Raw genomic sequence first — 12,056 nt, forward strand, 5'->3', positions numbered from 1 at the left:
ATAGCATAGGCAATGGAATAATTAAGTACTTGGAAACATCTTTGCAACATTCACATGGAAAGAAGATGGGGAGATGATCATAGAATGGATGCAAATTACATAAATAAATGAGTTCAAGAAAGTAAAACTTGTATCTTGACGAAGACAAAGATTTATTCGATAGGTTCAAGTTACTAGCACAACTCTACATCTGGTTGGAGGAGCCGAGATTTAACTCAGAAGGCAAGGCCTTCACCCTATTCTCCATGAGCTAAAGTCACTTATACTTTGCCTAATCACTCATCATAGATATTCGAGGTAAATCTCTGGGACCTTCACAAACTTGTTCTTTGATCGTTCACAATTACTTGGAGGCTCGGAACAGACACTTAACGATCTGGTGGATGCACAGTCCAAAAGAGTAATAGGTTAATTTAAGTTTCGACTGGTTCTTCAGTGACGCTCAATCACTTAGTAGATTTTAGTCTCTGGGATTTTTATTCTCTTAGAATTCTCTCAATCTCTTTCAATATGAGGGGTTGCTTGCTCTAACAAGCTCTTGTCAATTCTCTCACGTAGCAGCCAACATCTTAAGGTTGAAGTGGGTGGCTATTTATAGCCGGAGCAATCTTCAGGTGTGAAATGAGCAATAGGGGCACTGACCAACTAACGGACAACCTACACGTGGCGCAACGGTCAAATTTCAAACGTAGCATGCGACTTACTTGCGAAACAAGTTAAGTCGACTCAACAGTGCCTGACTCTTCTTCTGAGTCCTGAAGAACATCATCTCAAACTCATAGAAAAAATCATAGCACACAAAGAGATTCTAAGTTTTCACTCAAAGATATAGGTTCTGGGTTGAGACCTAAATCTCAACTTTTAGTTACACCCCCCTTAATAGTATGGTTTGCCTTATGACTCAAATAGAAGAGAATGAAAGTAGAAAACAAAAGTCTTCATTACGCCTCATATTCCTATCTGCGAGCTGAATGTTCCTCGAATAGGTCCAAAATTATTCAATGTCGTCACAATTTTTAGGGGTTATAACTCTCAGGTTAAATCAAATCCTCGAGAACATTCACCTGTGTATACTAACAAACACATTAGCCCCTCAACTGTTTTGTCATTAATCATCCAAAACCCTCAGGAGGCACTAGATGCACTTACAACACATGCGAAACCAACAACAGAATAATCAAATGCACTTCTATCCACATGTGGACTAGCAACCTTCAAGTGACTTAAGTAAATGAATGTACCTTTAGTCCATTGTCAGACCTAGCACAAAAAAGAGCAACGCTCTTGTAAAAAAAACTGAAGAAACAAATGTTGAAATGGGACTTCACTCAAAATCATGCTCATGGTTTTAGTTTCTTTCCCAATGAATTTTTCTAATTCTACACACAAAAAACCAACTTATTTTGAGGACGATCTCCTAATTCGGTAATGTAACTTTTTTTGGCCCCGCGGCAACGCAGGAGCAATGTGCTAATACTGACAATATAGAGGAGAAGGAGAAGGAGGAAGAGGAGCAAAAGACATGACTTAAACTTTCTTTCTCCGTTTTCTGCGTTCGGTTTGAGAACGGCATGTTTTTGCTTTTTGTTCTTCAAGAAATATGTGCAAGATGCCAGGCTATTTACCGGTCCATTTCTAATGCGTCTCACGCACAACATGCCGCGTGCCGTAGCTTACTTTGTACTCCCTTCGTTTCATAATTCTCGCCGTGGTTTTAGTTTGCTATTAGGACACAATTCCATACCATGCCTACACGCAGCTCGAATCAAAGTCCAATATTCGACACAACTTCAGCAAAATGTGCGTGCAAGAAAAAAGGTACATTCAGGACGCGCAATCGTAGCACTGAGAGACGTTGCATTTTCTTGTTGAACAATCATGGAGTACATGTCGCAATTCGGAGGAGTCAATCTGCATGCGTAGGTTTGAACACTTGGACTTGGCACTTGGAAGCAAGTAAGAAACACCTGCCATTTTTTTTCCAGCCTTGGACTCTCAAGTCGTAGGACACGCAGTTGAATTCCTCCATTTAGGCAGCTCAGCATCACCACGCCAGGAACCTGTCGACACTGCACACACACCCGAACGTTCCTTGGCATACATCACCTTTACTGCCTCGCCTTGACCGGCGGGAGACAGAGAGCAGTCCACGAACCAACCCAAAATCTCGCACGTTGCGACTTCATCACCAAGCAACTCGTCTCCACTGCAGCTAGCACACGTCTCCACGGAGCATCTCGCTATAAAAGGGGTGTGATGGGTAATAAACAAGTGTGACCAAACCACAACAGTCGGCCAAACTAAGCTTCGCTTCAGTTTTTGCCCAGTTCAGAACTCAAGTGCTAAACAACATCGTGGGAGAGGTGCATGTGATGATGGAGTACAAATCAGCACAGAGCTTCTCCTGGCCGGCCGCGCTGGCGTCGTGGCTGGCGAGCTTCTGCTGCGGCTCTGAAGGCGGCGGCCACGGCGAGCTGGTCGCCGGCGACGGCCCGACCAGGCAGATGGCCGCGGCTGCCAGGCACCTCAACGGCCCTCACAAGATTCGGTTCTCGTAGCTAGTTCTTCCAGCTGCTACCTTCTGCTTCACCTAATGGCTAATGGAATATACTATATGATGGTACAATTATGTTCGTGTAGCCACTACTTTCCCTCCTCGCTGTCTGCCGTGGTGTGTGCGAGAGGGGAAGTGTGATGTAACCCTGTGTGGTGAACTTTCTTTCGTGGGTGGCGATCGATCGATGGATCACGACCCAAAGTTGCAAAACGATAGGCGCCTCACGTGCCATGAAGGCGACAGCGCACTCCCAAGGCCCCGAGCTCACATGCATGCTTCCCCCCTAAAAAACAGATCCATGTTCCGCACATACAAATCGAACCGAAAAATAAGCGACCAAACCCAAAATACATCCATGATCACGCGACCATTTGGCCATCTGGCCAACTCCCGATCGGTGGCGCTGGTTTGGCTGTCTCGGTAACTCTCGCTGTCTCGCAGGAATGTCGATCGCATGAACTTCGCCAAATGAAAACAGTTGAGTTTCATCCCCTTCCAGGGTCGAGACGGGGCCTCGCTTTTGCAGCTAACGACAAGCAACACGAAGCAAAGCACCAGCACGCCACTGAGCCGACTAAGTAATTGCCTGGCGGTGGCTAGGGGCGGACGGATGGGTGCGTTGGCCACGTGATGGCGCGCCCCAAGCTAAGCTAAACTAGGCTCAGATCCGACTGTCGATGCCCAGGATATGCTTTACTAATCCGGGCCTGGTTAACTATTAGTGGTGGTAATCGGGTGGGGGAGTTGTTTACTGATCCCTAAACGGATTCCTCAGAGGGTTTGCAGAGGGAATGTTCCGCTCAGAGCTCAGACCTCAGAGGCCGGCCTGCCGGGCACGTCGGTCTCTCTCACTGGCCTCCCTCCCTGCTGTCAATGATGGGATCCATCATACAAATCATTTCACAGATCGATCTAGATATAGTATATCGTTTCGCTATGCCTCAAGAGGAAGCGGCCGCGAAGCTTCGTGGGGTTGTGCGGGGCACATGCACATGCACGCACCTAGCTTGTCGTTTTTGCATTGTCGCTCAACGACTCTGTGCTCAGCTGCTGCTGCCGCTGAGTGCTTGAGCTAGCTAGGTCCTAGTTTTAACCCCTACGGCGTACTGCCTAGGCTAGGTAGCCACTGGCCGGACATGCCAGGGCGCATGAACCCCAGCTAGGGCTAGAGCTACAAAGGTCGTCGGCGTCGTTGCTCCATCACCTCACCTCGCGAGATGAGTTAACCAAGCAGGCGATCGATCTGATCTGATCTGACGCTCGCCGCGCCATGCCGGCAGCTCGCGAGACGTCCGTGATCCGATCTCTCTTTCACGTGCCATCAGCTGGTGGTGCCGTGCGGAAGGCACGAGACGCGATCGGCTGAGTGGCGTCCTGGCTGGTTCACGCACCGCGGCATGGTGAATGACAGGGACGTCGTCGTTCCCCTGAGGTGACGGACGGACCCATGACCATGAGAGAGCCGGCCACGAGCCAGCCCCACTGTTGGCACGTGCACGGGCGGCACCTACGTACGCGCGATGCACGGCAGACAGGGACGGGACAGGGGCATGCACGCAGACGACCCAGATGGATCGGGAGCGCACACGCATGATCGATCTGCTTGATCTCCCGGGTCCCAACCCGGCCGGCCGGCTGTTTTGTCGGTTTCTGAGACAGGCCGGCCGGCCGGTAGGTAGATCTTCTCCGCACTCGCTGGCTGGCTCTCTCTCTCGATCGATCGATGGAGGTTGTAAAGCCTAAAGCCACAGCAGCATCATGGCGACGCGCGGCACGGATCACGCGTGCCGTGCCGACGATCGGTGTCCCGCTGGCTCACCCGCTGGGCACATGACATGGGATCGTCCAGATAGCGAGGGAGCGCGCGGGATCATGCATGCATGCGCGCGCCGGCTGCCTAGCTTAGCTGCCGCCTCCATCGGCATGTGCAGCGGTGGAGACAGGGGGAAAGACCGGGCTAGCGGAGGCCCACCCACCTCCAACACAACGCCTCTCATCGTCGGCGGAGCACGTGATCGACTACGCGAACGCGACCTAGCCTAGCCAGTAGCTCCCTTTCCTTTCGCTCCTCCAGAGAGGACGCGCACGGGATCTATCCATCTGATTACCGGCGATCCATCCGTGCATCTCCGGCGGTGTCCGTAGTACTATTACTTTTTGCCGACACGTAATTCTCCGCTCTCCGGCCGCCACGCCGATGTCTTTGCGTCAAATTGCTTGCTGTCATTACCCTAAAAAATTTGCTTGTTGTTTACGTTGCGCAGGAGACGTGGAGGAGAGAGAGCACCCTTGCTGTTGTGCGTATAAACTTTTGAAGATACAACAACACAAGCAGACAGACAGGCAGGCTCCCACTTTGTTAAATCCTTGTCAATCTCCTCGCTCTCGCCTCTCCTCCCCGACTCTCTCGCTCTGCCGACTATAATAAGCTCTGCCAGCCGAACCCGCTGAACATTCCATCCGCCAGTACTGGGGTAGTACAGAGTACCAGCCAGCAGCAAGATCCAGGCACCGTCATTCCTGCTGCTGCTGCGACGGCAGGCGGCCCCGACAGATCTCCTGAGCCCCCTGCTGTCCCGGCAATGGAGCTCTTCCAAGGTAAACACATGCCAGGAGAAACTCCGCCGTCTTCTTCCGTGTCTCTTTTAGCCTCTCCCTTCCGTCGATCGATGCTGACCATGGCGTGCATGCGTAATTCGCAGGGGAGGAGCCGGCCCATGATTTCCTCTCGCTCCGCGCCGGGGGCTCGTCAGCGTTCCAGCACGGGCAGCGCTCCGGCCAGCAAGGTACCGTCCGTCGCTTCTCTTTGCCTCTCCCCTTGCAAGCGCGGGCGGCCTCGGTGTTCACTCATTTGTGAATTGTGATTCTTCCTTTCCCCGCGTATGCTTGTGTCTCCGTTGACGCCGGTGTTCTTTTACCTTTTCTTTTCTGTCCAATCCTCCTGCCTGTTTGCTTTGAAAACCAAGCGCCGATCTTGGCGAGCAGAATGGCATGTATGAGCCGGTATCTGAAGAGTGCGCACCACCTGAGCATGCATGTTGTGTGAAGCTTACTAACCCATGAAGACATGACACTTCGCTGCAGGCCTGAAGTCGCTTGAACCATCTAACGGCGCAGGGAATGCCGGTGATGGCGCGGCCAGTTCAGCGCCAGGTTTGGGGGAGCATGTGCTGCCAGGCGGCGTCGGGACCTTCAGCATCAGGCAAGTGCCTGACGCTCAGCGCAGGGTAGAGGCTGGCATCGGCAGGGAACCGTCCGTTTCGGTGTCTCATGGCTCGAGAATGGAGATTGCGCATGAAGCACGGTCCGGAATTATGGTTCGTAGTGCTCCACCCACACCCACAATGTGGCAAGATTCTAGCACCGACAATAAGAGATCTAGAGGTAAGACGATTGGTTCAAAATGTTTTGTAGGAGTATTACGTACCAGATAGCAACCCAGGTATGGTATACGGGTTCAGACACTGATTGCTGTGAATGTTCAGGGTCGAGAGCAGAGGGGAGAAGCAGCGGCAGCAGTGCCGATCAGGATCCCAGTAGCCCGAGATCGAAGCATTCCGCTACTGAGCAGCGACGGAGGACCAAGATAAATGACAGGCAAGCTAACAGAGATCAAAATTCCATAGAAATAGTGAGATAAGCATAATTTGTTCATGAGTAAACACGTGCTGCATACTATTCCGGAGTAATTTGTTCTTAGGATATGATCGCAACCTTCTAAGTGTCTGTCCATGCTCTATTTCAGGCTTGACATACTCCGAGACCTCCTGCCGAACTGTGATCAGAAGAGGGATAAAGCTTCTTTCCTTCTCGAGGTTCACAGAGCATCTTGTAAATTTCGCACATCAGTCCACAGGTTATACTTCAAAATTCACACCCCGTAAACAATTTAATTGCAGGTTATTGAATACATAAGGCTCTTGCAAGAGAAATGCCAAAAATATGAGTCAGGCATTCCTGAACAGAACAACGTCGATGCCAACTGCATGCCATGGGTATGTATAGACACTGTACGATATGCGGTGTTTTTACCAGAAACAAAGGCAGGCTTACTTGATTCTAACCTTACTTTCTCCTTCGACCTGTTTATTCTTGGCAGGACAAAGTGTACTACAGATCACGTTGGAGGAACACACAGGTAAATTCCATAACAGAAATACTGGAATTGCAGATGACAGAGAGCACAAAGTTGTATTTTACTCGTGATAAATTCCTTTTTGAAGTGAAACCATCATATATCAATGCCAAAGTGCCTTCATTTATAGTAACTTTTATCATGATTTCACAGAACATCAGTCAAGCCCAAGGAGGAGGCTTATCAGCTACCACAGAGGACATGAACAAAGAGCAATACAGTTCCAAAGGCATTGCAAGTGCACCTGCCGCTTCTCTCTTCAACACACAAAGCGCAAGAGAAATCAGCACAGCCCCTGGTTCCTCCCAGAACATAGCAGGTATTTGGCAAATTAGTCATATGCTTTTATGTTCACCCTCTGCATTATTTAATTACATTTAAATAGTCAGGGTTCTTTGTAAATGGTGAGAGCTATATTTACCATGCCTGGTGTCTTTAAATGCAGAGAACAGTATGCCTACCAATCAGCTACCGTGGCTAAGTATGTCAACCATGAACCAAAACTGTGATGCAAGCAACGGACTGCTAAGCAAGCATGATACACAAATGCCGCAAGATGACAGCCAGAGTCTTTCTAGTGCTTACTCCCAAGGGTCAGCCCCTAAACTGTTTTTGCTTACATAAAGCTACCATTAGAAATGTATATAGTGGAACTAACTGAACACTGCTTTGACTTGTGACAGGTTGTTACATAAACTGAAAGAAGCTCTACAGAAGTCGGGAGTAGACCCATCTCAAACTAAAATATCCGTAGAGATCAATATGGATAGACGGGCCAGAGCCAATGCTCATATACATGACAGTTCAAAGGTACAATGATGCATTGATGTACCTACGTTTACTGATCAAAGGGGAAAAGTTCGCTTTAGAAAGTTTCTAAATCATGTTATGACCTGTTCATTGTTCTAAAAAACTAGAGAGCAAGCATTTACCCAGTATTTTTGCTTCATTTCATAGGCTACCGAAGGCAAGGAACCTGTCCATGTTGCCAAGAGGCTCCGGTGCGACTGAAGCTACATCTCTGTCACACACTAGGCAAATCATTCATCGCGAAGTTCAGACAGGGACTTTGCAGCAGGAAAACCACAACTGATGCAATTCTTTTATTTATATTGCAGTTACATTTTACTAACCTAAGCTTCATTCATATACCAAGGAAAGCTGTTATTGGGAGAGCAGCAGAATTCTTCCGGATTTTCTTATTGCTGATTTTGTAAATGCAGTTCAGATTCTTGTACAATGTGTGTGTATTTCTCCCTCATTCAACTCAATTTTTTCTTTTGTTATTATAGAAGAGGTCCTAGGATGCAGCTTGTATCGAAAGCTATAATAACAATTCAACTGATTTGTCATACACTGGAGTGATCTATAATGCCATTGTATCAGCCTTTCATGATTCCATCCATTGAATTTACAACTAAATGCGTAGCAACGACTGTACTATACTAAACCTGTGAATTAAGATCCAAAAACATCAATGAACCATGGAGATGTTCGGGTGTATCAGATTCCGTTTCCCTTTTGTGGTGGGTAAGATTGGAGCAAGCTCACATCACCTGGCGCTCGGCCGCGTCCGCGACGATGGGCAGGCGCGGCGTGATCCCGAGCAGGCAGGCGCCCCCGCCGTAGACGAGGGAGACGAGCAGGAAGAGGAAGACGGTGTTCTCCAGGCTGGTGAAGATGTCGAGCCCGATGCCGCCGCCCGAGGGCGCGAAGGACTGCGCGAGGAGGTCCGGGACGATGAGCAGGACGTCGAGCGCGACGGCCTGCATGGCGTTGAAGCGGACGAAGCGGGAGAAGGCCTGCTGGTTGCGGACGACGGCGAAGTAGAGGGTGATGAAGAGGAGGAAGGGCGTGAGCGGCGAGGAGTGGAAGAGGCGCGCGGCGGGGCCGAGCGGGCTGAGCACGGCGTTGAAGACCGGGTACTGCGCGACGAGGAAGCGGCCGTGGTGCGCGCCGTCGAGGAACGGGTAGAGGTAGGCGACGGCCGCCACCAGGCGGTCCGGCGCCCCCACCGCGTCGCTGTTGTCGTTGTTGGCGCGCGGCGGCGGGGCGAGGAGGCCGTGGGGGCGGCGGGGGAGGAGCGCGGCGGCCGAAGAGGGGCCGAGGAGGGGGAGGCGCGCGCGGGGCGCGGGGGGGCTGAGGAGGGACGGGGCCGCGCGGTGGAGCGGGCGCGGGGACGAGAGGAGGAGCGAGACGGCGGAGGCCATGGCGCGCGGGCGGGGGATGGCTGGGGATTTCTGAGGGGCGTGTGTGAGGGATGCGGCGGTGGCGGAAGGGCGTTTGGCTTGGCGGCGGCGGCTGCTTGCCTCCGGGCGAGCGGGTTTGGGGACTGGGAGCGGAGATTTTTGTGGAGTTTTGGGGGATGTGGCCGAGTGGGGGACGAGGAGATTGGTTGGTGCTGCTGCCGTGGTGGGAAGGAAGGGAACGGAGGCCGGCCACCGGCGTGATCGTGGGCCGAGCTGCGGCGTGCCGTGCTGCGCTGTTGAAACTTGAAAGGCCGGAAAGTTGGGGAGTGGCCGCTTACTGACCAGAACAAACGGGTCCAGTGTTCTGAGCCAACCAGTTGCTGCCAACTCACAAGGAATCTTCCCACGTAATTAAGCATTTCAATGTAGTATTTCTTTGTTAGTTTTACATTTATACATTTCGGCTTTGTGTAACATACCGGTAAATACCAAAATTAATTTTCAATAATAGCCAAATTATTTTCCCCAAGATTCAAAATAAATTCAAAAGTTCAAAGAAAAAATGTCAAAGATGTCGAAACATAAATGAAAAAAGCTTCCTAGTTCAGAGAAATTCCAATTTATTTCAGAAAAACTATCAACAGATCTTTCACATGAATTTCATTTGTTTCAAAGAAATTACACATGAATTTCACAAAGAAGTTAATTATTTTGGCCGGCTGTGTGGCACGAATTGTCAGCTGTGTCTCTAGGAATGGGAGACAGCGGCCCACCTTTGCAAGGACGACCCCTTGTCCTTATCGTCTGGAACCACGTGTCTAGATGCATGAGGAGTTACCATGGTATGCCTTCCTGCCAGACTCTGGCGGAACGTGTGTATTTTTATATGGACTCGTATTTCGCATTATGAGGTGGTGATGTTTGCTTACGAGGCCATCAAAGCAAAGAGAGTTGGCGTTTGTTGGAGCCACGCCACTGGGTGCATGTATTTTTTGGTTTCTTTACGCTCTGTTTGGATGTAGACGCTCTGTTTGTTGGAGCCACGCCACTGGGAGAGGGTCGTTCAGGGGATGGCTGACCGGCGGCGAGGGCTCATGGGCCAGAGGAGGGTAGGGGAGATTAGGGAGGATTGGGGTCGGGGGGAAGGGGGGTGAACCATAAGGAGAAGGCCTACAAGATTCAGGGAAGAAGGAGGGCGGCGGTGATGAAGGAGACCTACAGGAGACGGGGGAGAAGGCAGAAGACGGCGGGAGATGAGCACCGACCCACGCCGCCTCTCCTTGCTATTCGCGCCTCCTCTGTTTCTTGTTTTGGGGAAGGGACGAAGAGGTAAAGGGAGCCGGGGTTGGGCAATTTCACCCGAAAACCGAGCGGGGAGGCGAGGAATTTGCGCGAGGACTCGCTAGTCTTGGCGGGCTGGGTCCAATATCGGGCTATAATTCCGCTACCGAATACTCAAGACATCCAAACGCTGGCATTCAGTAGTTACAGATGCCCAATGCCAATACTACCTCCCAATGCGTACATCCAAACATAGCGTTAAGGGGGTTTGCAATCGTGTGCATATTTTTTCCATCATTTCCTTTTATACAAAGGATCGTCATTTTCCTTCTATATGAAGGATGAGCCTGTCGCCCTCCGCATCCGGGTCGACATTGTGATGCGTGGCATTCCCGAGCACGGCTGGGACATGGCCTCTGCGCAGCAGTTGCTCTCCCCGTTCTGCCTGATCGACACCCTCGCGCCGGAGACCCTGGATGGGAGCGACATGTCGGTGTTCCGCCTCTCGGCCTGGACAACCAACCCCGACGCCATCCCCGCTCCTCCGAGCTCCTCCTTGCCGAGCCCGACGCGCATGAGGGTGCCGATCCGGACCGCGTTTTCCGGTTCGCTGTTGAGATGCTCAGGTGGTCGGTCTCCATCCATGTCTGGCACTCCCCTAACTACAGGTTTCCCTCGCCGCCACCGCCTCCGCCACCAGGCTCCGATGGCGCGCACGATGATGGCTCGCCTCCTCTTCCCCCTGCATGGCCCCATCACCATGACTTCCCGCGGGCGCCTGGCCGCGCTTCCCCCGGCCCTTCCCAGCGTTCCGGTGGTCGCAGCGGCGCTGATGGCTCCGGCGGCACGCGCCGCCGTGGTGCCCCTCTGGCTCGGTCTTGGCAGGGTGTGCTGGGTCCGTACCCTGTCGTGGGCGTGGGGCCCCGGAGGGCCCCTGTCCACACACGGCTGTCCTCCGCTGCTACGCTCCAAGCTGGGGTGGGCCCCGAGGCGCAGCGCGACCAGAGCCCTGTCAGGCAGACCGATCAGCGTACTCCTGATCCCCCTCTGCTGCTTTTGACCGGGTCGGCGTCCAATCCTGGCCCCTCTTGCTCGCCCAGCCCCGTCCGGACCGACCAATGCGCGGTCGACACCGATCTTGGGCCCATCCTGCAGGCCGCCTCCCCCGCCCCGACAGCGCCTGCACCCAATGATTCTGGCGCTCCTTCCCCCTCCCTTTTGCAACCTCCCCCCTTGGCCCATGCGGGTGGAACGACCAATGGGGACGCTGGTGACCCCCGCCCACCCACTCCCGAGTAGCGGCAAGCAAGTTGACAAGATCTACACCCACAACAAAATTGTGTTCTACTCGTGCAATAGAGAACTACGCATAGACCTAGCTCATGATGCCACTGTTGGGGAACGTTGAAGAAAATAAAAAATTTCCTACGGTTTCACCAAGATCCATCTATGAGTTCATCTATGCAACGAGTGATAGGAGTGCATCTACATACCTTTGTAGATCGTGAGTGGAAGCTTTCAAGAGAAAGGGGATGATGGAGTCGTACTCGCCGTGATCCAAATCACCGATGACCAAGTGCCGAACGGGCAGCACCTCCGCGTTCAACACACGTACGGAGCGGATGACCTCTCCTCCTTCTTGATCCAACAAGGGGGAAGGAGAGGTTGATGAAGATCTAGCAGCATGACGGCGTGGTGGTGGATGCAGCAGGACTCCGGCAGGGCTTCGCCAAGCAACTGCGGGAGGAGGAAGAGGTGTAGCAGGGGGAGGGAGGCGCCAAGACTCAGGGTGCGGCTGCCCTCCCTCCCCCCTCCTTTATATAGGCCCCTCGGGGGGGCCGCCCTGGAGATTGAATCTCCCAGGGGGGCGGCCAGGGGGGTGGAGTGCCCCCCA

General features: G+C 52.2%; 2 protein-coding genes across 2 annotated transcripts; one reads left to right on the plus strand and one right to left on the minus strand.

Moving 5' to 3' along the window:
• Positions 1-4,917: 4,917 nt before the first annotated feature.
• LOC119324260 (transcription factor BIM2-like) lies at positions 4,918-7,981 on the plus strand. The gene is made up of 11 exons (XM_037598025.1): positions 4,918-5,155; positions 5,260-5,343; positions 5,642-5,941; positions 6,043-6,154; positions 6,303-6,372; positions 6,457-6,552; positions 6,657-6,695; positions 6,846-7,011; positions 7,138-7,285; positions 7,376-7,502; positions 7,650-7,981. Exons 1-11 carry the CDS (start codon positions 5,140-5,142, stop codon positions 7,701-7,703), a joined length of 1,212 nt encoding a protein of 403 aa, XP_037453922.1. The 5' UTR covers positions 4,918-5,139; the 3' UTR covers positions 7,704-7,981.
• A 41-nt stretch (positions 7,982-8,022) lies between these two features.
• LOC119324261 (protein TIC 20-v, chloroplastic-like) lies at positions 8,023-9,080 on the minus strand. The gene has a single exon (XM_037598026.1). The coding sequence runs from the start codon at positions 8,900-8,902 to the stop codon at positions 8,240-8,242; it is 663 nt and encodes a 220-aa protein (XP_037453923.1). The 5' UTR covers positions 8,903-9,080; the 3' UTR covers positions 8,023-8,239.
• Between the last annotated feature and the right edge of the window lie 2,976 nt (positions 9,081-12,056).

This window comes from Triticum dicoccoides, chromosome 6B (genome assembly GCF_002162155.2).
Source record: "Triticum dicoccoides isolate Atlit2015 ecotype Zavitan chromosome 6B, WEW_v2.0, whole genome shotgun sequence".
Taxonomy (NCBI): Eukaryota; Viridiplantae; Streptophyta; class Magnoliopsida; order Poales; family Poaceae; genus Triticum; species Triticum dicoccoides.